Consider the following 25,974-nt stretch of genomic DNA (forward strand, 5'->3'; position numbering starts at 1 on the left):
ACTTCACTTTTCTTGTTCATCAGACCACTCTGTCACCTGTCTTGCTGTGTGTACTGGTGCATTATCATCCTGATACATGGTACCACCTTCAGAGTACAATGTCTGAACCATTGGGTGCACATAGTCAACGTTCACACCTGTTCTTACTGGTGGAATGTGCAGTCAGTGAAGATTGGCCACCAGGCTGCAAAAATATAGCCATGAAACCTCCAACATTATATTGGCCAGTGTTTCAGTTTCATTGTCCAACCCACAGAGTGGTCTTATGAACAAGAAAAGTGAAGTTGAACATCTCCCATGGCATGCATAGTCACCAGATCTGAATATTATTGTGCCACTTTGGGGTGTTTTGGAGGAGCGAGTCAGATAACATTTTCCTACACCAGTATCATGTAGTGACCTGACCCCTGATCTGCAAGAGGAGAATGGCTCAAAATGCCTTTGGCAACTGTGCAGGACTTGTATATGACAATTCCAAAGACGAAATGCTCTATTGGCCAAAAAAAGGAGGCCCAACACCATACTAACTGTGGTCTAAAACCAGGTGTTTCAGTTTTTTTGTCCAACCCCTGTATATATGTGTGTGTGTGTGTGTGTGTGTGTGTGTGTGTGTGTGTGTGTGTGTGTGTATGCATGCAATATATATATATATGTGTGTGTGTGTGTGTGTGTGTGTGTATGCAATGTATGTATATGTGTGTGTGTGTGTGTGTGTTGTGTGTGTGTGTGTGTGTGTGTGTATGCATGCAATATATATATATATATGTGTGTGTGTGTGTGTGTGTGTGTGTGTGTATGCAATGTATGTATATGTGTGTGTGTATATATATATATGTATATGTGTATGTGTATGTGTATGTATATGTATATTAGTTCTTTATAGTATAGTTTCTACTAATATATATATACTATGTACATTTTATATGTTTGTAAAACCCAGAAAGGTCAGTGGGGGGAGCAGCTTCTATCCATTTGAAATCTGATAATCATAAAGATGATGGTAAGCAAATTACTAAACAATCTGATCTGGTACACCATTAAAAGATAGGGTACACATTTAAATGTCTGTGTCTCTGTTTTATCAGGTCCCTAAAGGAAAATGTGGTCTCCCAAAACCATGTCCTGGAAATGATTATACCTTTAAGATCTACAGTGGCGCAACAAACATCATTGGACCACGAATATGCTTTGAGGGGGAAATGTAAAGGCTTAAAGCTGTCAAATTTACAATCTGTACTGAATATGAATAATTAAACGAATGCCGTAAGTGCCCATTTAACAGAATTTAATCTAGTTCTGCCATTTTGTTTTAGGATAATAGAAAAGACACACGAGGAAAGCGACGAGGAATTAATATTGTTGTTATCAAAGGTAAGTCTGTTGAACTTGGCCATTTTGCTGAGTTAAAAACAAAATCTGAATAAAAAAAGAACCATTTGTTGCCTTTAGCTTCATTTTTTATATTATTGTATTTTTTATATTAATTAATCAATATATATTTTTTTGCAAACATGTTTTTCTTTTTGGATAATTTAATAAAAAAATGGGAATTTTTTTAATTATATATTTTTATATTTTTAAGATATTAAAATGTACTGTAATTTTTTAATTTTATATTTTGTATAAATATTTAAAGTTACTGTTCAGTGTGCTAACAGATATAAATGCTTATTTTTAACATTTCTTGTTTACTTATTCATACAAAATTCAGAAGAAACAGGTGAACACGTCAACACCGGCAGCTTCAATATGTGGAACGGAAGTATGTTGTATCTTTACTTCGCTACATCATGCTGTCAATAATCTTGCATTATAAACATTGATTTGCATTCTTGGTTCACATGTATGTAATAAATCTTTTGTTGTTGACAGAGGTTGAGGAGATGATAGACTTTTCTGAAGTCAATCAAGAATGGTTCTATTGTGCTGATTGCCTCTTTTGATGATCCAGCCACAAAGTAGAGTAGAATTTCTGTTTCTAGTTTCATCATGTACAGTGCCTTGCAAAAGTATTCATACGCCTTCATTTTGTTTTCACGTTTTATGTCACTGCCTTATGTTAAATTGTTTCGACTTATTTTTTTCTCCACATCAATCTACACTCCATGCAACTTAATGACAAAGTAAAAACAGAATTGTCACAACACAAAAATGTTTAAAAAAAAACTGAAATAAGTATTCATACCCTTAACTTAGTACTTAAGTGAAGCACCTTTACAGCCTCAAGTCTTTTTGGGTATGCTGCAACAAGATTTGCACTTTAACATTTGGTAATTATCTGCCATTCTTCGCCTCACCTCTTCACCTCTCAAGCTCTGTCATCTTGGATGGGGCTTCAAGCCCAGGCTGTGGCTAGGCCACTCAAGGACATTCACAGAGTTGTCTATAAGCCACTTTTGCTGAGTGCTTAGGGTCATTGCCCCAGTCTAAGGTTCTGAACTCTCTGGACTGTGTTTTCATTAAGGCTATTTTATTATTTTGGTACACTGAGCTTTTCTTCTACTCTGTCACTGAAAAACGCTACCAGCACACTTTACTTTTGGGATGGTACTCGGCAGATGATGAGCAGTGCCTGGTTTCCTTCAAACATGATGCTTGGAATTGAGGTTCATCAGACCACAGAATCTTGTTTCTCACAGTCTGAAGGTCCTTTAGATGATTTGTTGCAAATTCCAAGTGTGTTTTCATGTGTCTTCACTGAGGAGAGGATTGAGTTTGGCCACAGCGCCATAAAGCCCAGATCAGTGGAGCATTGCAGTCATGTTTGTTCTTCTGTCAGTTTGTTCTATCTGCATATATGATCATGGAGCTCAACTAGAGTAAGCATCAGGTTCTTGGTCACCACTTTAGCCAAGGCACTTCTCCATCAATTGCTCAGTTTGGCCAGCTCTAAGAAGAGTTGTAGTTGTTTTACCCTTCCATTGGGGTAATGGAGACTACATACTTCTGTGAACCTTCAATGCAGCAGAATTTTTTCTAAACTCTTCCCCAGATGTGTGGCTTCATGCAATCCTGTCTCTTAACTCTATGGACAGTTTTTTTTTTTTTTTTTTTTTTACCTCAGGGCTTGGTTTTTGCTCTAATATGCATTTTTAGCTGTTAGACCTTTTATTAAGACACTTGTGCCTTTCCAAATCCCATTCAATTGAAATTGCCACAGGTTAACTTCACTTGAAGTGTAGAAACATCTAAAAGCAATTTGAATGCTCCTGGGCTAAATTTCAACTCTCCCAGATGAGGGTATGAATACTTATGCAATGAAATCATTTACGTTTTTTATTTTTAATAAATTTGCAAAGGTGTTAAAAACCTTTTTTTTTTTTTTTTGCTTTGCTTTGCCATTATGGTGTATGGAATGTAGCTTGATGTGAAAAAAAAGTAATTTAAATTAGTTTAATGTAAGGCTGCAACAAAATGTAAAGAAAATGAAGGGGTATAAATGCTTAATCATAGTGTTGTCTAAAATGTGTATGATTTCTTTATTACAGACTCAATGATGAAGCAAGGGCACTTATTGCAGAGCTTGGCAGTTCATATATTTCCCAGTTGAAATTCAGAGATAACTGGGTCTTTGTGGGAGGGAAGAAAACAATGGCCCAAGTCTCTTTTGAACAGGTAAAGCCTTTAACAAATTCTCCCATTTATATGCAAGAAAAATACTTTTCATGTCCATTATTTCATCTCCTTTTTCTGTCTATTTCAGCACATAAAGAATGACAGGGAAACCAATAAGTATGACAGCTGGCCAGAAATGATCGAGATGGAAGGTTGCATACCTCAACAATACTGATTTTTCCTACAGCACTATTTGTTCTGCTAAATAATGCCTTTTAACAGGCATCAAATGTTTTTGCACCTACAAAATACAACAAGCTGAGCCACAATGCATTTCTGATGTGATGCATGATACTTTGGACAGTCCTGAATATAGAGTAAATAACGTTTGTCCACTGTTGTGGATTTCTGTTAATATTTCTAAGTCCGTATATACACTGTGGTGTTGAAACCTCTTTTAAGAGGTTATCTTGGGCTTTTCTTATAGATAATATAATATGTGACCCTGGAACACAAAACCAGTCATAAGTGGCACGGGTATATTTGTAGCAATAGCCAACAATACAACGTATGGGTCAAAATTATCGATTTTTCTTTTACCCAAAAATCACTAGGATGTTAAGATCATGTTCCATGAAGATACTTCGTAAATTTCCCAACGTAAATATATCAAACTATATATAATATAACTATAAAATATATTTAATGAGTAACATTGCTAAGAACTTAATTTGGACAACTTTAAAGTAGATTTTCTCAATATTTAGATTTGTTTGCCTTCAGATTTTCAAATAGTTGCACTTGCATCTCGGTCAAATATATATATATATATATATATATATATATATATATATATATGTATATGTGACCCTTGAATAAATAAGCTTTCCATTGATGTATGATTTGTTAGGATAGGACAATATTTGACCGAGATGCAAGTGCAACTATTTGAAAATCTGAAGGCAAACAAATCTAAATATTGAGAAAATCTACTTTAAAGTTGTCCAAATTAAGTTCTTAATAATTATTCTTTTTGTTGTTTTTTTGTCTGTTTTTTTTTTTTTTTAAATATCATTGTAAGTTGAAAAAGTATAATTAAAGTTATATTGTAGTATTTATGTGTTTTATTTATGATATTAAATGTTGTGGTGTTTTGGTTTGTATTCTTCATAAATCATTGTGTTCAATTCTGTGAGTGGTTTTGCTTTTTTCACTACTTTTGGTGCTTAAAAGGTGGAAAAAAAATCAAAGCGTTGTATTAAATAAACGACAAAACAGACGTGACGGAAAACATCATATGCGTAAATTGTACGCAACGTTGAACTCCAAACCACACGAAGCCACTCCCATCATTTCATCGCAGGATGCACAGCGTCAAGTCATGGACCAAAATGGTGAGCTACAAGCTAATGTAACGAAGTATTTTACTGCAGCTTTGCGTTTTAAATTCCCAAAATGTTCAGAGTAAAATGTAACCAGCTGCCAGTAAAGCTGCGAGCCCATGGTGCAATTTATACGTTTGTGTGTCTTGGCAATAAACGCATTTATTGGATGTATCCAGCTAGCCGCTGACATGACCAAGTAAAGGAGTGCGCGTCCAGCAAGTGCCAGATTCAAATAAACGCAGAAAACATATACATTAGAGTCAAACAAGTCTATTTAAAACTGTTATGCTCATTGGTTACTATATAAAGTCGTGTACATGCGTTATGGTTAAAACTAACTCCGCACCTCCTATTTAAGTTACTCTTAGTTTAGCAATGTTTTGCTTTTCCACTTTCTATTAAGTACTTTCTGATCACTGCTGAATAGCACAGGTCTCACTTAGATTATTATGGGTTCCTTAATGTCATAAATTATATTGTTAATGTCTGAAGCAGTACTATGTTCATTTTCTAACATATTCTTGTATAATGTATCTTGATATTGTAAATTAATATTGTGTTTGTGTAATGTAAATTACTTATTGATGTCTTGTGTATTCTTTCCTAGACAATGACCTTCAAGGAACTGACGGTTCGGGATCCCTTGGAGGTCTTGATGTTCGCAGACAGATCCCAATCAAGTTACTGTCAAAACAAACGGAAAGAGGCAAGCTGCCTGCCCGACCGCAGCGTCCTAACACCAGACTGCCCTCAAAAAGTGAAGAAGGTTGGCGTGCAAAAGAATGTGTTTTCCTCTTGCTCACACTACACCTAAATCTGATGTGTTTTTACATCTGGGGCATTCCGTGTTGAAACAACCAAATATATATAATAAATTATATATTTTTTCTGAATAAAGATAGACATGTATATTCATGAAAGACAAAAGGAATTACAAAGTAATCCACTATTTTGAAAAAGGGGAGTCAAAATGGTATTTTTCACCTGAGGTTCAGAATCAAATAAAAAATAATGAAGGGGGTAAAAATGGTTTCAGAAAAATGGCAGCATCGTAATGTTATTTTTACACACAGATTGGTAGGTCTAGTAGTAAAATGTGTTGACTTTAGCAATCTTTGTTACATTATGTGCCAATTGTGGCCATTCAGAAACGGGGAAACAGCACTTTAAATTTTTTTCTCCAACGTTTGCATGCCTGTAACTCAAGAAGTATTAAATATATCTTAATGCCCTTTTAGATGTTGGGTCTTAACAAACTTTTCCTTTTATTTTTAAGCCCCTATATTGTTTGGTTCCAGAGATATTGGAATTGCAATATGGCTTCAGGAGTAAATCGTTAACATTTTTCAGTGGTCAAAAAATGTCAGTCAGTTTGCAAAAAAATATTGATACTATTGATATATGATACTACTTTTCTTTTAAAGAGGAATGTCTGAAGAACGAATAATGTTGAAAATAGAGATGTATCTGGTTTCCTTCTGTCAAGACAACTGCATTGAACATGCCTGTTTAAGTGCCATAAATATTTTTTCCAAAGTTTGCGTGCCTATAATTCAAGAAGTATTAAATATATTGAACATTGATTACAAATTCTAATTGTTAGTTTGTTAAGACTCAATATCTAAAAAAGGCATTAAGATATCTTCAATACTTCTTGAGTAACAGGCATGCAAACTTTGGAAGAAAAAAAAAACCTGAAAAGTGCTGTTTCCCCATTTTTGAATGGTCACCATTGGCACATAATGCAACAAGGATTGCTGTCTTTCTTAAGTCATTTTTAACCCCCTGTAATTTGTCTCTGAATCGCAGGTAAAAATTGCCATTTTTCAACAAAATAGTGGATTACTCTATAAATATTCATCCATGACATTTAATATTTTGTCTTTCATCACTATACATGTCTATCTTTCTTTAGAACAAATATTAGCAAAATCAAAAATTGGAGCCGGGGACCACTGGTTGAGTTGACACGGAATGACCCATCTGATTTTTAGGGCTGTGTGTCAGATTCCAAGCGATAAACCACATTTTTGCTCTGTCTGAATAAAACCGTAGTGCTGACTCATTTATACATAGATTTTTTTTTGCCATATCTTATTTATTTATGAATTTTTTTGTGCTCTTCAGAGCCGTTCACCTATAACCAAGAGTGCAAATCTGGAGATGCGTATGGAAACCAGCGCAGATTCCCTCAGCCAATCTTCTGGGATTATAAGGTAATACATTCATCATCAATTAATTACAACAAATAAGATGATATTTGTGTTGTCTAATAAAGCTAAATATTTAATACAATGTGCAATATTTTAATAATTAATATGATGTTTAAAATAAGTGAGATCTGCTTATTTTTCTTAGCTCAACTTGGTAGGAGTAAAAGATGACACTCCAGCTCATTTTTGTGACAAGTGTGGTCTGCCCATTAAAATCTATGGGCGAATGGTAAGATGGATGTTCAAGTCCTTAAAGCCTTCTTTATAATGCCGGAGATTTTTTATGTAAAAAAAAAAAAAAAAAAACACTGTGTTTTTCTCAGATTCCATGTAAGCATGTTTTCTGCTATGACTGTGCAGTGCACTACGAGAAGAAATGTGACAAGATGTGCCCTGGGTGAGTTTCTCCTACAGCAGTTTGTTTAAGTTGATTGTATCTTATTCTTGGCATAAACTTTGAGGTTCAAGGAGAAAAGCACACTGTGTACATACCTCAAATATACTGTGAAGTTTGAGTGAAGGTAGTGTTTCGTAAATCCCTCCAATGTGGGATGGAAGCAAATCTGAAAATTTTTCGCACTTTCTGTTTCCTTGGTAACATCTGTAGGTGTTAGAATTAGAGGCTGTGGTTCTGTCTTAAACGTCCAGGGTTGTTGTGCTATTAGAAGTACATATTTCTGTACATAGAGTGGACAGATGTTCATTTTAATATGAAAACAATAAGAACATCTTTATTATCATAATTAATGTCATAAATCATAATTTGTTACTTTGTATAGTTTAAGTGTTAGTTGATAATATTGAAAGTAGTTTAGTTGATTAGTTCTGACGAAGAGCACGCAAAAATGGATGTGAGGCTATATCTCTGCAATGGTTTGCCGTATTAAGTCCAAACTTGTATCTTATAACAACCATGACCTGAGGCTACATGCAAAGCTTCTGCACAGCATGATATAAAAAAATGACTGTTTTTGCTTATAACTAATGAAAGGTTTGGCCAAAAATCACATTTGGATTTGGTAGAATCGAACTATACCCAATTTTTCCATTTCAGCCTTTTTGAGTGTTGGCCATTTTGAATTTTGTTCGTAAAATGGTATATTTTACAAACGTATTGGCGTATCGTTGCGAAACTCGGTATGTGTCGTCAATATATTGCTTTTGCCATAGTCAGACGAATTTCCTGTCTGCCATTTTGATTGTTAAAAATGATGTTAAAAACCTACTTTTTCAAACCATTCATCCAGTTTTTACCAAATTTGGTTCAGATCTTAAGACTATGCTGACAAAAAGTTCTGGATTTCCTCTCAATACACAAAACGGTTATCGTTTAACATCAACGAATTTGCTGAAATCATACAAAACTGCGTCTGAGGCTGTATCTCTGCAAAACTTTTTTTTTACTGAGAACATAAAATAGCATTTCTAAACTGTTTTAATTGGTTGATGTGTATCTGTTGTGTCATGTAATTCTCACTTAAAATAATAATAATAAATTCTAATTTTTGTAGTTTATAATTTATACTAATTTATTTAACACTGCTAAATGTAATATTTACCAAATCTCATAATGTTGTGATGCCTAAACTCACTTGTAGCATTTTAATATCAGTCCATAACTGTTGGTGTTTGGACTTCAAACAACGAAACAGATACCAATAAATCAGAAATGTTGTTCTCTCTGGAATAAACCCATAGTACTAATTTGTAAATAGGTTTTAATTATATATTTATTTGTGATCAGATTCTTCAGGTCACTTTCAGCTATAACAAAGAGGAAAGGAAAGGATTTGAGTGAAAATCTGGAGGAAAAATTTATGAATTATATTAAAGGTCCCATATTGTCAAAACCGAAATTTTCTGGCTTTTTTCATGATAACTAAGGTCTAGGGGATATGTAACTACCATATAAGTTTCAAAACAGTCAATCCACAGTAAATTGCACACAGCCTGCATAAAGTAACTGTGCCTTTTCACGAGGCGCTGTGACTTCCGTGAAAATGTGACGTCCGATCTACTCAGTCACCGCCTTCAGTCACCACCCTGAGCACCAATCACCGTCCCACCCTCCTTTTGTCAAACAAAAAGACAACATCGCGTCCATTCCATTGCTGAACAACAACGCAAAAACAACATTAATATAAGAGACCAGTGGCACATCAGCTTTGGCCTCTTTTACACGGCGATTCCGGAAAATACACGGATAGAGTTTTCTGGAATCTGTGCGTGCTTTATACACAACCCGTAAAGATCCCGTAAAGACATGTAATATAAACTGAAAATGCCGAACGATAGTACTTCTTCACATTTTTTTCGTTGTGAAGAGTCGAACGATAACGTGCATCATCACCACAGCACAGCCTTTTTGGGGGCAGCCGTGGCCTAATGGTTAGGGAGTCGGACTTGTAACCCAAAGGTTGCGGGTTCGAGTCTCAGGTCCGGCAGGGATTGTAGGTGGGGGGAGTGAATTACCAGCACTCTCTCCACCCTCAATATACCACGACTGAGGTGAGTCCCTTGAGCAAGGCACCGAACCCCCAACTGCTCCCCGGGCGCCGCAGCAATGGCTGCCCACTGCTCCGGGTGTGTGTGTGTTCACTACTGTGTGTGCACTTGGATGGGTTAAATGCAGAGCACAGATTCCTAGTATGGGTCACCATACTTGGCCTCACATCACCTCCTTTCCTTTCCTTTATGGCATTGGTTCTGGCTTTTGTTCACACAGCGCTCGTTGCGGGACTGATCCCAGCAACATTACTAGGTTCCCAACCCGGGATCGTTCCCGGAACTTTCGGGCAATTTTCCAGAATCAACGCACAGTGTGAAAGAGGCTTTACTAAAGCAATAGTTACATAGCTTACTGCAATCGTAGCTTACAAAAAACATTAATTACCATTCTGAAACATCTCGTTGAGTATCACAAGCCACAGCAGGCTACAGCATACGTGACAGTAGTTACCTGTGGTTGGCCTGGCCGTGCGTCACTCAGAAAACAACAGACCAATCAGAAGAGAGGCTCATGAATATTAATTAGATGGGCCAAAATCGACCTGTTCTTGACAGAGCTCCTAAAAGAGGAGCTGTAAAAATATATTGAGATGGTTTTTGGCACTTATACCGCAAATATATATTCTTAAGGACATCAATAGCTAAAATAAACCTCCAAAAAGGTGTACAATATGGGACCTTTAACATTTATAGCATCTGTAAGCTGTTTTAACAGTCTCAATATGACCTGTATATACTGCCATGAATATATAATCAAAAAGAATAGAAAATGACAATTGCTTATAAGTTACTTTAATATATTTATGCCAATAAATAATGTGGTTTATGCCGATATTGTCCAGAAACGTTGCCTAGGGTGTTTCTAAACTTCTACAGGACAGTGTGAATAGCAGTTTTTTTCTTCATTCTTGATTTGAATATCTCTAGATCTAAATGGAAATCAAAGTAATATGTGCATCTAAGTCCACTTCCCCTACTAACTCTTAAGTTCAGTTTGTCCCTCTACAGCTGCTCAGACCAAGTCCAGCGCATCGAGCAGTGCCAGCGCGGCTCCCTCTTCATGTGCAGCATCGTACAAGGCTGCAAACGCACCTACCTCTCACAGCGAGACCTGCAGGCTCACATCAACCATCGCCACATGCGGGCCAGCAAGACCGGATCCTCTCGCCCAGATCCCCCACACCCGACGCTGGCCTCCGACCCACCGGACCGCTTCCGGTTGCCACCGCCTCCTCACCTGGCTAAAGCACACCCTCTCATTCCTCCCCCACTGCAAGGCCACGATACCTACAACCATCCACCTCCAGCCTCTCCCTCTGATCTGGGACACTCCCCACGGCCTCTCCCCCCAGAAACCTTCCGAATCGCCACAGTGACTACACGTAAGCATAGCAACCTCATCACAGTGCCCATTCATGATGACTCGGGGAGTGCAGGCCCCTCCCCCCGTGAGCCACACCCACAGACACCTCCTGGCCTGCCTCCACACCACCACCCTGGCGATTACGGCAGCCAACCAGTGGTGTCCCATCCACATCATATCATGCCTCCGCCACAACAACCACATTACGGCCCTCCGCCACCCCCACCACCCCCTCTCAGCATCCCCATGCAGCACCCGCCACAGGGCTCAGCCACACCTCACATGGTTTACAACCAAGTACCTCCCATGTCAACACCCCCTCCACCTGGACACATCATCAGCCAGATGCCACCCTACATGAATCACCCTCCACCTGGTCCCATTCCCCCGGTCAATGCGCACCACTACAACCCAAACTCAATGCCACAGGACCAAGGCACTCTTAGCCCACCTTTTACCCAGCCAGGTGCCATGAGCCCGGGGATGTGGCCCAATCCCCGTGGCCCTCATCCGCCCCGTATGCAGGGGCCGCCACCACAGGGACAGATGCCAGGACCCCACCACCCCGACCAGTCACGATATAGACCGTATTACCAGTAGCGTCCTGGCTTTGTTGCCTCTACCATATCTAGTCAGAAACAACACTAAGCTGCCTGGGCTGTTTGTCTTCACTGATAACTTAATATGATGATCCCCATTGCTGGCATTTTTGTACTAATGTCCCTCATTCAGGGAAGTTCCATGGAATAATAAGTAGTTGAGTGAAAAAAAAAAAAAAACTACTTTTTTGGTTGGAAGAATTTAACAGAGTTTTGTTTGAAACATTTACATAATGTTGTATCCAACAACTGCAATAAATGAAACTTGAATTCTATTTAAATTTTTTTTGTTTGAAATTCATTACTTTTGGGCACGAAGATTAAAAAATTGACGCACCCCTATGTCATTCCAAACCTGTATGATCTTTTTTGTAATTTGAAACACAAACTAGGATATTTGGGTATATTTGGAGATATTTTGATAGATTTTTTTTTTTTTTTTTTTGGTGAACTATTCTTTGGATAATTACTAGGGCTGGGGAAAAAAAAGTTGATGCATCACAAATTAAGAAATGATTAAGAACTAAGATCAGAATCATTTCCAGAGAGAATCGTGATGCATTGATTTATCGTCACAGGTTTATAAAGGCTGGGATACATTACATAACTTTTGTCTGCCAATTCGAGTTTAAAGATTTCACAAAAAATTGTGTAGTGTATGATGGTTACAGACTCAGATTTTGTTTTGTTTTTTAGCTTCAGACTTTGATTCAATCCATTAAGTTGGAGGATATCAAACATTTTTTTTTTTCAAGGAATTGTTCACCCTAAAATTCTGTCATTAATTACTCACCCTCATGTCGAAACCCGTAAGACCTTCGTTAGCTTACGGAACACAAATTATGATATTTTTGATGAAATCTGAGAGCTTTCTGACCCTGCATAGACAGGGATGACAAGGTCTTGTGGGTTTGTAACGACATCAGGGTGAGTAATTAATGACAGAATTTTCATTTATGGGCGAGCTATTGCTTTAAAGCAAGTTTAGAAAACATTTTGTTTTCATTTGTCATGCATCTCCTTATGGAAGCCCATTTCCACTACTGAAAAAAAATTAAAAAGATAATTGCGACTTTTTATCTCACAATTCTGACTTTTTTTTCTCGAAATTGCGTGTTTACATCTCGCAATTATGACTCTTTTTTTCAACGAACTGTGAGATGTAAACTCACAATTGTGAGTTATAAAGTCAGAATTGTGATATAAACTTACAATTGCAAAAATTGTCAGAATTTTCTCCGAATTGTGAGATATAAACTCGCAATTGTGAATTCTATTTCTGAGGGGGGAAAAAAGGCTATGTTTACATAATTGCGAGCTTATATCTCACAATTCTGACTTTATTTCTCAGAATTGCAAGTTTATATCTTGCAGTTCTGACTTTATAGCTCGCAATTGTGAGTTTATATCACACAATTCTGACTTAATTTCTCAGAAATCTGATACAAACTCACAATTCAGACTTTTTTTCCTTAGATTTGCAAGTTTATATCTCACAATTCGGAGAAAAATTCTGAATTGCAAGTTTGGATCACGCATTTCTGAGAAAAAAAAGTCTGAATTGTGAGATAACCTTTTTTTTTATTATTATTCAGTGGAGAAAACAGGCTTCCATAATCTCCTAGTAATGAAGCACATGCTACTCAATAAATTTTGTTGTGTTCAGAATGACCTGAAAGTTTAGTGTGTGATCCTCAGTCATTTATTGTATGATGTCCAGTTTTTCCTTTTGTAACCATTTACAAATTTGGCAAATGTCTAATGACTTTTTAGAACTCAGTTTTTAGAAGTTGTGTAGTGTATTCCAGACTTAAGTCAGTATTCATCACAATTCAACAGTATGTGAAGAAATTGTTTGTGTTTAGAGCACACAATATTGGTTGTGCTAAGAGAAAATCACATTTCTGAAATTCTGTGTATTTTCTGTATTCCAGACCACTTTTTTCCCCTTATCAACCATGATTTGATGGGTAATGTCTCAAGAAAGTTAGACACTTAAGCCACAGGTATATCAAATAAATGATTCTAGAGTTTTTTCTCAGAACTAATTTAATCGATTTGGCCATTTCTCCTGTATTACTTTGAGACCAGTTAGGTAAAAGTCATTTGGCAATAACTTTGTTCTCCTCAGGCTCTGACTAGCAAAGTAACTACAGGTGTGATTCATCACAGTGACTATGGACTTACGTAGATGTTCTGTTAATGTTCTTTTTGTCTTCAATTATTATTATTATTATTATTTTGGTAAGACAGTAAGTCTATTGTTTATATTTTAAGACCTGAAAACAACTTTGTACAACACATATTCGTACTGTGTGCTATTGTGCTATTTTTCTTTACAATAATTTCACTTTGTTTGATATGTAATCCAATACCATGCTATTCATACATTCTTAGGAGTGGCAAATACTTAATGTGGCCGCTGTACGCCAGTGGTTTTCAATCCTGGTCCTGGGGACCCACTGCTCTGCACATTTTGTATGTATCCCTTATCTGACACACTCAGTTAAGTACATGGATCTCTCTCCTAATTAGCTGATGATCTGTTTCAGGTGTGTTAAATAAGAGAGACACACAAAATGTGCAGAGCAGTGGGTCCCCAGGACCAGGATTGAAAACCACTGCTGTACGCAACAGATTTATTGGTGAGAGTAATGTTACTTATTAAGTATCCACAAGGGGGCGTAGAGTACTCAAATCATGTTTTATCTTATGAGGGTAAATGTAAACTACATTCCATGTCATGGAGTTTCATATTGTGGAAAGCGAAATATGTTTCCTCGCGATAGACAAAAAGTATTATAGCCTTTTTTACTGTTCAAGAAATCAGATAATTCAATAGAGTACATATAAATAAAAAAATACACGGTGTTTATTTTATGTTTAATGTATTAGAATAATATTAGAATTGTATGGCAATTTGGAAAACAACCAACTGTGTGTGTAGTACACAATATAAATTTTCTACTTTAAAAAAAGTTTTTTGTAACTTTTTTGTGTCAGTAGCCTATTCGGAAATATATTACAATAATTTACATTACGAAGAAATTAAAATGTTTATAAACTGAGAATTTATAGCAATGGTTTGCATTTAGATTTAAAACGTGTTCTTTATTAGCCACGAATGTAAGCTTTTCGGTTGAGCTCATTGGATATTTCAAAATCACAATGCATGAGTAGGTCCATGCAAATTGTTGTGGGAGGGGAGGGAGAAGAGCCGTCTTACTCATTAAAACTTATCAGTGCAGCTCTCTGGTCCCTGCTGCTTTGCACACAGAAACATGCCTTGACCCAATGTGCACTTTCACGTTAAAGGAATGGTTGGAATTTTGCAGACTGCAGACGTTCCGGATCGTTTGGACTAATTTTCCCAATGAGATGCGCCTGAGCCATGGAATTACCAGTGATATGGATGTGCTTTGGATTACTTATTCATCTCCCACCGTCTGGATGCTTGGATTTACATCTATCGGGATCCCTCCAGCCTGGTGCAACACTGGCAAATGTATCAATCGGACCAGGATGGACGTACAGAATCGACAGAGGTCTCACAGATAAGTCTTTACGACACTTTCTGAAGATCGGGAGAAGTGATGGGCTTCTATCAGTCGGGCGCAAAGTTGACTGCACTCGTTTACCGAGAAATCCCCTGCCACTGTATTTGCGGATTAAATCACTACTTTCTGAAAACTTCATACTGCTTCATTTCAATACGTTCGTGCATGGTCAGAACTGCTTCATTAAATACAAAAGGAAAAACCTAAATCCAGATGCGTATATATATCTGTTGACTGGGTATGAGACTTGTTTTTCTTTGGACTCCTTACCTATAAACATTTACGAACGTTTGCCTGTATCCATGCGGAATTCCCAAATGTTTCGCGGTAGGTGCGTGGAGAAAGACCAGCGGCGTGTTGTTTCCCTCAGGAGCGCGAATCTCTGTTTACCTCATAAGCAGCGAGATGAGGCGAATTTGCTTTGTTTAATGCCTAACTCACTAAACAGCTCTTTATTTGTAGATGTTAAGTTATATTTAAGCAGAGTACACACTGGAAGTGAATTAGACCTGTGGGCTAAACGTCAAAAAAGAAACGTGAACTCCGCTCCTCAGTTTCAACTCCCAAACTACCAGGTATCAGTGCCCGAGAACGAGCCTTCGGGAACGCGCGTTATTACCCTCAAAGCGTTCGACGCCGATGACGGAGACGCCGGTGTTATCGAGTACGACATGGAAGCTCTTTTTGACAGCCGATCAAACAATTTATTTCAAATTAACCCTGAAACAGGCGGTATAACTACTTTACAACCTCTAGACAGGGAGGTTAAAGACACCCATGTGTTTAAAGTTACTGTTACTGATAAGGGAACCCCTAAAAGATCAGCTATTGCGTACCTCACTATCACAGTCAGTGATACTAACGACCACACGCCGGTTTTTGAACAGAATGAGTATAGGGTTAGTATTCGAGAAAATGTTGAAGTAGGCTTTGAAGTGATGACTATTAGGGCTACAGATGGAGACGCCCCTTCAAATGCCAATATGATTTACAAGATTGTGAATGATGATGAGGTGAACACTTACTTTGAAATTGATCCAAGGAATGGCTTAGTCAAAACCAGAGTCAGACCTGACAGAGAAGTCAAATCCCAGTATAGGCTTTTTGTCGAAGCTAACGACCAGGGCAGAGAGCCTGGTCCACGTACCGCCACAGCCACGGTGCACATTTTTATAGAGGATGAGAATGATAACTACCCTCAGTTCAGTGAGAAACGATATGTCGTTCAAGTTTCTGAAAACATAGCTGTGAACACTCAAGTGGCTGTGGTGAAGGCTACAGATAAAGATGCTGGTAATAATGCGAAGGTGCATTACAGCATCATAAATGGGAATATAAAGGGCCAGTTTTACATACACTCCCCTACGGGAGTCATTGATGTTATCAGCCCACTAGATTATGAGATGATAAGAGAGTACACCCTCCGAGTGAAAGCTCAAGATGGAGGAAGGCCACCTCTTATAAATGGCACAGGTATAGTTGTAATCCAAGTGTTGGATGTAAACGACAATGCACCCATGTTTGTCAGCACACCTTTTCAAGCCTCAGTGTTAGAAAATGTTCCTGTAGGTTACTCTGTGTTACATATCCAAGCCATCGATGCTGATTCAGGCGACAATGCTCATTTGGAATACAAGCTGACTGATACGTCATCTACTTTTCCGTTTACTATCAATAACAACACTGGATGGATTACGGTGAGTGCTGAGCTGGACAGGGAGACTACAGAGTTTTACAATTTCGGTGTTGAGGCCAGAGACCGCGGGGTTCCTACAATGTCATCTTCAGCTAGTGTAAGTGTCACGATACTAGATGTCAACGACAATGTCCCAACCTTCACACAGCACTTGTATAACCTAAAGGTCAATGAGGATGCAGTTGTGGGCACCAGTGTGCTTACAGTCACTGCTGTAGACAGGGATGTAAACAGCGTAGTCACATATCAAATATCAAGTGGGAACACACGGAACAGGTTTGCCATCACCAGCCAGAGCGGAGGAGGACTTATTACTTTAGCACTACCTCTGGACTACAAGCAAGAACGGCAGTATCTCTTAACAATCACCGCCTCGGATGGCACACGCCATGACACAGCCCAAGTCTTCATTAATGTGACTGATGCCAACACTCATCGACCAGTATTTCAAAGTGCCAACTACCAAGTTTTAGTAAGCGAGGACCGTCCCGTAGGCTCAACCGTGGTAATCATCAGTGCCACCGATGAGGACACTGGTGAAAACGCCCGTATTACTTATGTAATGGAGGACAATGTCCCACAGTTCAAGATTGATCCTGACACCGGTGCCATCACTACTCAGATTGAGATTGACTATGAAGATCAGGCCTCCTACACACTCGCTATCATAGCCCGAGACAATGGCATCCCCCAGAAATCAGACACAACCTATGTAGAGATCATCGTTCTTGATGCCAACGACAATGCACCTCAGTTCCTCCGGGACATATATAAGGGAACAGTGTTTGAGGATGCACCGGTGTACACTAGTGTTCTCCAAGTGTCTGCTTCCGACAGAGACTCAGGATCTAATGGTCGACTCAGCTACACCTTTCAGGGAGGGGATGATGGTGAGGGAGACTTTTTTATTGAGCCCTACTCTGGGATCATCAGAACGGCTCGCAAGCTTGACAGGGAAAATGTTGCTGTGTACAGCCTCAAGGCATTTGCAGTGGACAAAGGAGTGCCTCCTCTCAAAGCCTCTGTGGACATTCATGTGTCCGTGCTGGACATAAACGACAACGCCCCTGTGTTTGAAAAGGATGAATTGTACTTTTACGTAGAGGAAAACAGTGCAGCAGGATCCACTCTTGCCCGCGTAAGTGCCACAGACCCAGATGAAGGTACCAATGCCCAGATCCTCTACCAGATTGTCGAGGGCAACATTCCTGAAGTCTTCCAACTCGATATCTTTAGTGGAGATCTAATTGCCCTTACTGACCTAGACTTTGAGACCAAGATGGAGTATGTAATAGTTGTCCAGGCCACTTCTGCCCCACTTGTGAGCCGGGCCACTGTACATGTCCTCCTAGTAGATGTCAACGACAACGTCCCCGTTCTACAAGATTTTGAGATTATTTTCAACAACTACATCACCAATAAATCCAGCAGCTTTCCGACAGGAGTTATCGGGAAGGTGCCTGCTCGTGATCCAGATGTGTCCGATAAGCTCCTCTACACGTTTGTTGAGGGAAATGAGCTCAACCTGATGATTCTCAACCAAGACACTGGGGACCTAAAGCTGAGCAAGGACTTAGATAACAACAGGCCCCTTGAGGCCACAATGAGGGTGACGGTTTCAGGTGAGACTCATGATACTTCCTCTTTTAAAAAGCAGTCAGTTTTTTGGCCAGAAATTGTGTTCAGTAGTTGAGTAATTTCCAAAATCAGCTCTGCGGGTTGACTTGCAATAGCAGAAGTGCAATCTTTATTCTTTTCACACTATGTTAATTGGTTTTCTTTGATGCTCTTAGTGATAGTGATCTGCCTCCTTGTGTGCTGTCTGGTGTGCTCTTCTCTTCTGGCAGATTCTTATTCCCTGAATCCCTAACTTATTTTTATAGCTTTACTTGTTTCTCTGTTCATGCTCAACGATATTTGTTGGCACTCCCTAGTGAGCATATCCATGGCAACAATTATCACGCTTAAGCTTATTTATTTGCAGCCATTCTAAAGTGGCCATCAATTTATTGCATTTCTGCAACAATATATTATTCCGTGAATATGAGGTTATTTACAGCTCAGAGTCAACAAAGTAATTGCAACAGTATAATCACAAATTTATTTCTCCCAATTGTGACCTTATAGATACCAATGTGATTTTATATCTACCAGTTTGACTTTATACCGCACACTGCAACTTTATTTCATAATGTGAATGACTTTTTAACCTCTTTCATAATCTCTTCTTCCCCAGTAGCGACTGTGGTTTGACAGTAAGATGTAATTGTGTCTAAATTGCTTCTCTCTAACCATTTTCAAATTAACTGTTGTTGATCTTCCCTCACATTCCTCAGATCCATACATCCTAGAACATATTCCCACTAACAACTGTCATGCACAAACATGAAAAGTTAGTCAGCCTTTCTCTCTTCCAAACTTTGAGAAATCAAATGTCATTCTTACCTGTCAGATTTGTTAGTTTCATGAACATTTTCCCAGGAGCCAAAGCTTACAGACTGTCCTGCCTATTAGACAGTGACTGATCATGTGTCAAAGGAGGTTTCAACTTGATTTCAAGCTAGTCTTTATTCACATTCTGCATCCCCAAGCTGTAACATGCCCCTTGGTTAATTTAAGTAAAAACTAAAATTCTGAAATCCATCCATAATTTGAAAACTTCAACTTGTCCCGACAAGATATCACGTGATATCAGGATTAGACCTGATGTCCACAGAGTGATAGCTTTTCATAGATTCAAGGTGATAAAACTTGTTTGTCTCGTATAAGATGTCACATTTGACAAGAAAATGCTGGGGATTAATTGAAGAGCCTTTAAAACTCCTACGCATGCTGGGTACATCTACAGTTTGTTTTGTGTTGTTTTGATTACTTTTGTTTAATGGTTGTCACAGCTTACAGAGGATCAAGATCAGCCAGATAGCAAAGATGCCCCTTTATCATGTGGCTACAGTGACACACTGCCACTTAATTTGATTCTCAGAAATGCCTTGTGTAGCTGCTTAGCAGACAAATAACTTCTTAGTACACAGTGACAATAGAGGGTGAACACAAACATTTCTCAGAGCAGTTTATGATTAGTGAAATATGTGTATGTGTGTGTGTGTGTGTGTGTGTGTGTGTGTGTGTGTGTGTGTGTGTGTGTGTGTGTGTGTATGTGTACCTGGTATTCATCACGTTGTGGGGACCAAATGTCCCCACAAGGATAGGAATACCAGTAGATTTTGACCTTGTGGGGACATTTCTCAGGTCCCCATGAGGAAACAGGCTTATAAATCATGCACAATGAGTTTTTTGATGAAGTACAAGTGTGCACAATCTCCTGTGAGGGCTAGGTTTAGGTGTACGGTAGGTGTAGGGCGATAGAAAGTACGGTTTGTACAGTATAAAAACCATTACGCCTATGGAATGTCCCCATAAAATATGTAAACCCAACATGTGTGTGTGTGTGTGTGTGTGTACCTGGTATTTATCACATTATGGGGACCAAATGTCCCCACAAGGATAGTAATACCAGTAAATTTTGACCTTGTGGGGACAATTCTTAGGTCCCCATGAGGAAACAGGCTTATAAATCATGCACTATGAGTTTTTTCTCCTGTGAGGGCTAGGTTTAGGTGTAGGGTAGGTGTAGGGTGATAGAAGATACGGTTTGTCCAGTATGAAAACCATTGGAATGTCCCCATAAAACATGTAAACACAACATCTGAAATTATTAAAACAACCAGCTAAAATGGTTTTAAGTCAGTTATTTCTATCTTCTGCTGTAGTGTGTCAGTAGGAAATATCAGTTTATGTTTCCAAACATTCATTTTGCTATTAATTGTAATAATCCAGTGAGATTTTTGTTTGTACAAGGAGTCTGATAAACTGAGACAGACTAAATCCAGAAGAACTGTGGCAACGTCGCCAAGATACTCCAAGAGACCGACCTGCAAAGCTACCTGAAATACTATGCACAAGTGCACCTAGGGCAAAAGCTGGTTTAAATTTCAAATAGAAATAACTGACGTAAAACCAAATTTAGCTGGTGAAAATAATAGTCTTCAACAGTTTTGGCCACCACTGGAAATATATTCTTCTCTTTTTTTAATTTACCAGTTTTCTTTTTTTGTTGATACATTTTATACAGTTTATACATGTTTAAAAAGAAGTAAGAGCACTTACAGAAATCATTCATTTAATAAATTCTGTTTTAATGTAAACATTTTTTAGATTAAATCAATTACAGATCTTGTATTAAATGTAAATTATTAAAAAAAAATAGTTATAGAGAATTAATAGGGGAGGAAAACACAATAAGAACCAATATGTTTGTAAAGAGAAAACTTTCTTCCATAATTCCAATTTGACTATTTGTTAGTTCCTTTCAAAATTTTAAGTTGAATTGGAAAGAGCTGACAAAAAATATAAAATTAAATAAATCCAAAACATTGTCATGTTAGGCTCTCTAAGTTTTTGTTACACTTGGCTATCACTAAGTTTTTAAATCAGCCAACTATTACCATTTAAGCTTTTGTTTAATGATGAAAAAGAAATATGATAGTTACAAAATAAATGTAGCTGATTTGTTACAGTTACTAAGAAAAAAAAAGTGTAATTAAATTACAGTTACTTATTAAAATGTCAACGATTACAGAGTGGGTTACATCTGAATATATTTTCACACACACACAGTTGACTGCTCTAAAATATGAGACACCAATATTTCAGGTGTTTAGGACAGAATAGGACACATGCTTATTTGATAACAGTTTTATTTTCAATTTGGATTTATGGGTTTATAATGTAATATTATGCTGTATTTTTTTCAGATTATCTGTTAGATGCCAGTGTTTCCTGACACTGCTATGCAAAGATTTGCTTAAAAAAACTGTATCACACAGTAGCTTTTAAACAATTTCTTATGATTTTAAATCAGTATTTAATCTCAAAGTAAAAAGAGGTGCTAAAGTCTGATTTTGTGGTTTCTCTGCTTTAAAATTACTTTTTTATCATCTTAATCTTAATATTTAAATCATAATATTTATAATTAAAGTGATTTTGAAAGTCTGACAATAATCAGTGTTAAGTAATACTATAAGGTTAACCCTGCCTGGTTTAAATGTTTGCAAATGAAAAACAGCTAAAAAACATTCATTAGAAATTTAGAAATGTAATCTCTTGCATTACTTTAGTAAAGTAATTGAAATCATTACACTATTTATCACATTTTAAACAGGGTAGCTTGTAATCTGTAACCTGTTACATTTCCAAAGTAACCTTCCCAACACTGTGCATATGTAACATATCTAAAGACATACCTTTTATTCTGTACATTTGTCCGATGTGTTAATATGAATGCAGTTTAAAGTAAGCACACTAAGTTTTTAAAATCTTAAGTATTACACGTACAGTATATGAAACATTGCAGCATCTACATTCATGCTGACTCTGTGGTCCTTCCCTTTCTCAGCATAACGCCTCATCTCTAATGCTAGTTATTTAGCATCATTTAACGTTCAGTCAATAAACTTGACTCAACCCCAGGGGTGCATTCCATTCATAACAGTTTGTCAAGATAACTTCATCAGCGTTATCTAGAGCACTTCTGGATTTTGAGTGATAATTCGATATCTAATTTGAGCAAGTGAGCTGCCAGGAAAAGACCATCTGTGGTTAATTCTTTAGCTGAACTTTTGATCTACAGTTTTATTTTAAAGATAGGGCACCTCTCATAATCTTTGATCTTTTCATCTTTATCTTTTGAACCTTTGATGTATTTCATCCATCCCCTCCTCGTCTAAGAGAAATCTCACGCAGCGGCTGATGCAAAGCGTGTGGTGCACACATTTCTCCAGTTAATGGCAGTGCATTTGTCTTTATCCTTATTGAGGCACGTTCTAAATCATCACGTATGGAATCCTTATCTAAACCATCTAAAGCATGCAGGGAATCTGTGAACTTTTCAGAGAAAAGCTGACAGCAAGCCATCAGGTCACTTTTAATGCTGACATAGACCAGCATTATTTGGATAGTTCACCTAAAAATGAAAATTCTGTCATTAATTACTCAGCCTCATGTCGTTCCAAACCTGTAAGACCTTCGTTCATCTTTGGAACACAAATTAAGATATTTTTGATAAAATCCAAGAGCTTTCTGACCCTGCATAGACCAACTCAACTACTTTACATGCACAAGGTATTCTCCTAGCTTCATAAATTAACAGTTGAACCACTGATGTCACATGGACTATTTTGACAATGTCCTTACTACCTTTCTGGGCCTTGAATTTGTCAGTTGCGTTGCTGTCTATGCAGGGTCAAGAATCTCTCTAATTTACGATTTGGTATTACCGAACTCAGCACTTTTAAGGGTACCGACCGAATTGTGTTAAATCAATTGGTACCAAATTTTGGTACCTGAGAATGCATCTGATTGCATACATTACAGAAAAAGAGAGAGAGAGAGAGAGAGAGAGAGAGAGAGAGAGAGAGAGAGAGAGAGAGAGAGAGAGAGACTCAAAAGTAATGTCACCTTTGCAACTTGTTTAAACACACAGGGCAAACCGAATTGTCCTGATGTGTGGTTACATTTCTAGGGCCATATGGTTTCTGCAAAAACGCAGATGGGATTGCAGAGTTCATTCATAAAAACAGAATTTACTCTGTAGCGTAAAATGCCATAAATCAAAAGTAGGTCTGTCACTTAATTAGAATTGCGATATAGGCCTAGACTAGTGTCTGTGAATATTAAAACACAAAAAGACGTTTCAAATATGAATCCTGCATGCTCCACTTGCCTTGAATGGCGGAGACGTGGTTTTATTACATCACAGAACAGCAGCAGGATTCTGATTTAATTTATTAAGTAAGGAGAGTGAGTCGAGCTGACTGACAAGAAGAGTGAGGTGAGAAAGACAAGACGATGGCAGAAAAAAATAAATACAAAAGTGCCTGTTTGGCAATATTTTGGATTTTAAAAAGCCTGTTGATTTTGCTGTTTATCTAAGGTGAAGTTTTTTTGTTTTTTTTTTAACATTTATTTCTTATTTATTTGGTTCCACAGTGCCTCCAAGCGTTCTTATTCATTTTGCTAACAAACGTTCTATCCCAGCAAACACAGAATGTTCCCCTAACGTTCCCATATAGATCTCATTTAGTTTTTTTCTTTTGGGAACCAAATGAGAACATTCTAAGAACGTTCCCTGTAAGTTCTCTTTTTAATAACCTATAAAGAACATTCCCAGAATGTTCCCTGCAGGTTATTTATGCTTTAATTTTATAACCTAAAAAAAACCTTCCCAGAATGTTCCCTGCAGGTTATTTACGCTTTAATTTTATAACCTAAAAAGAACCTTCCCAGAATGTTCCCTGCAGGTTATTTTTAGGTTATTTTTTTTACCTACAGAGAACATTCCCTGCAGGTTATTTTTAGTTTTAATTTTTATAAGCTAAAAAGAACATTCCCAGAATGTTCTCTGCGGGATATTTTGTAGTTTTATTTTTATAACCTAGAGAGAACATTTCCAGAATGTTGTGGGAAAGTTCCCGTAACCTAAAGGGAACGTTCTATTTACGTAAAGAAAATTTTCCTGGCTAACCAACAGGAAACATTCTGGGAACCAAAAACTAACGTTCTGGGAACCAAAAATTGTTAGCTGGGATGTTTCTGGGATATTGGATTTATTTGGTTCCACAGTGTTTGCTTATTTAATTTTTTTCTATACCACCTACCTATTTAAACTTTGTGTAGCCTGTGTAATTTGTTATTTTATATTAGGTATATAGCATGGTGTATTTTTATTAGTTTTAGTTAATGAAAGTTCTATGAGTTTGACGTTGTATTTTGTTGTTGCTTGAATCGACCACGAATTGCAACTAATTTTAAAGTGAAAGTAAAATGTGCACAGCACTTTTACAAGCTATTTTAAAATGAAGGAATGCGAGGAAAAGAGGAAAAACTCTAATGAACAATTGCTTGACACCAAATTACCGCTACTTTAAAAGTGAAAGTAAAATGCACATGGCGCTTTTGCAAGCTATTTAAAAGCGAAGGAAAAGAGGGAAAACTCAAATTAACAATTGCTTGATGCAGAATGACTGCTAATTTGAAAGTGAAATTAAAATCCACACAACGCTTTTACAAGCTATTTAAAAGAGAAGGAAAATGAGGAAAAGAGGGAAAACTCAAACCAAATTTCAGCTACCGATAGCGGTACCTATCATCAAAAATAACAAATAACTTACAGGTTTGGAACAACATGAGTGTAAATAGTAAATGACAGAATTTTCATTTTTGGGTCAACCAGCTTCATTAGACCAGAAGGTCCAAGAAAATCTTGCTAGTTAAGAAGCCTGGTGGGGTTTTCTCAGCAACCAAATCACAACACATGCTGGTCTTTTCAACCAGCTAACGTCCATTACGCAAGCTGATCTCCTTCTAAATCCTCTGGTAATGGAACCCAAGCATCCCATTGGGTTTCCTCATGGATGTCCTCTGAAGGAAGTCTGGGAAAAAGAGTTTTGAAAAGCTCTGGCTCTCCGTTGTTGTTGCCATGGAGAAGGGGGGAGCATTGTGGAGCTCTTGAGCGTTTTGCGCCAAGCTGGGGGTTGAAGCACGGGCCCCTTTTGTGAAGTGGGGTGAGAATGAGGGTAGGGGGTGAAATGTGGGGGGCTTCTTAAATTCGAGGAGGAGGGAGGCATTGTCCACATGCAGATTTCTGTCAGTGTAGACAAAGCTGTTTGTGTGTTGAGACCTTAAAGGAAGGACACTGCTGAAAGAAGAGGGAGTTTTTTTGCACTAACTTGTTGTCTGTCTGGTGAAAGAGCCGAGATCAGACGTGCATCAGAACAGCGACTGCCAAACTTGTCACTCATGCACAGTGTGTTGTGACTGGTGTTCCTGCGTGACAGTAAAGCAGTATTCTCGATCATATCACATCACTTTATTTCAAAAGACAATGTGTGGTAATGATTGCAGAGTTGAGTTACTCGTAAATAGAGCTTAGCACTATCTGTTCTTATTTTCTAGATGCAAGCGGTTGCTATTGGACACCAAAGACTATTTAACAAAGAGTCAGGAATGGTGTATGGAGGTTTTTCATTGGCCTGCAAGGG

The 25,974-nt window shown here is 37.8% G+C and overlaps 2 protein-coding genes and 1 pseudogene across 2 annotated transcripts in view; all 3 read left to right on the forward strand.

Moving 5' to 3' along the window:
* The first annotated feature begins 994 nt into the window (after positions 1-994).
* LOC141301393 (protein FAM3C-like) lies at positions 995-4,533 on the forward strand (annotated as a pseudogene).
* A 395-nt stretch (positions 4,534-4,928) lies between these two features.
* On the forward strand, positions 4,929-11,947 carry LOC141301650 (E3 ubiquitin-protein ligase Hakai-like). The gene is made up of 6 exons (XM_073831846.1): positions 4,929-4,949; positions 5,548-5,706; positions 7,068-7,156; positions 7,299-7,382; positions 7,477-7,550; positions 10,655-11,947. Exons 1-6 carry the CDS (start codon positions 4,937-4,939, stop codon positions 11,622-11,624), a joined length of 1,389 nt encoding a protein of 462 aa, XP_073687947.1. The 5' UTR covers positions 4,929-4,936; the 3' UTR covers positions 11,625-11,947.
* Positions 11,948-15,014: 3,067 nt separating this feature from the next.
* The window catches only part of LOC141302135 (cadherin EGF LAG seven-pass G-type receptor 1-like), a 71,718-nt gene continuing 60,758 nt past the window's right edge, over positions 15,015-25,974 (forward strand). The window contains exon 1 of the mRNA XM_073832324.1: positions 15,015-18,498. Within this exon, the coding sequence (XP_073688425.1) occupies positions 15,015-18,498 (3,484 nt within the window). The remainder of the gene's footprint in view (positions 18,499-25,974) is intronic.

This window comes from Garra rufa, chromosome 25, assembly GCF_049309525.1.
Source record: "Garra rufa chromosome 25, GarRuf1.0, whole genome shotgun sequence".
In the NCBI taxonomy this organism is placed as follows: Eukaryota; Metazoa; Chordata; class Actinopteri; order Cypriniformes; family Cyprinidae; genus Garra; species Garra rufa.

Excerpts from the sequence above, each read along its gene's own strand:
- LOC141301650 (XM_073831846.1), top strand. Across the intron at positions 5,707-7,067 it reads GCCCTCAAAAAGTGAAGAAG|AGCCGTTCACCTATAACCAA; the intron begins GTTGGCGTGCAA and ends TGTGCTCTTCAG. Across the intron at positions 7,383-7,476 it reads TTAAAATCTATGGGCGAATG|ATTCCATGTAAGCATGTTTT; the intron begins GTAAGATGGATG and ends TGTTTTTCTCAG.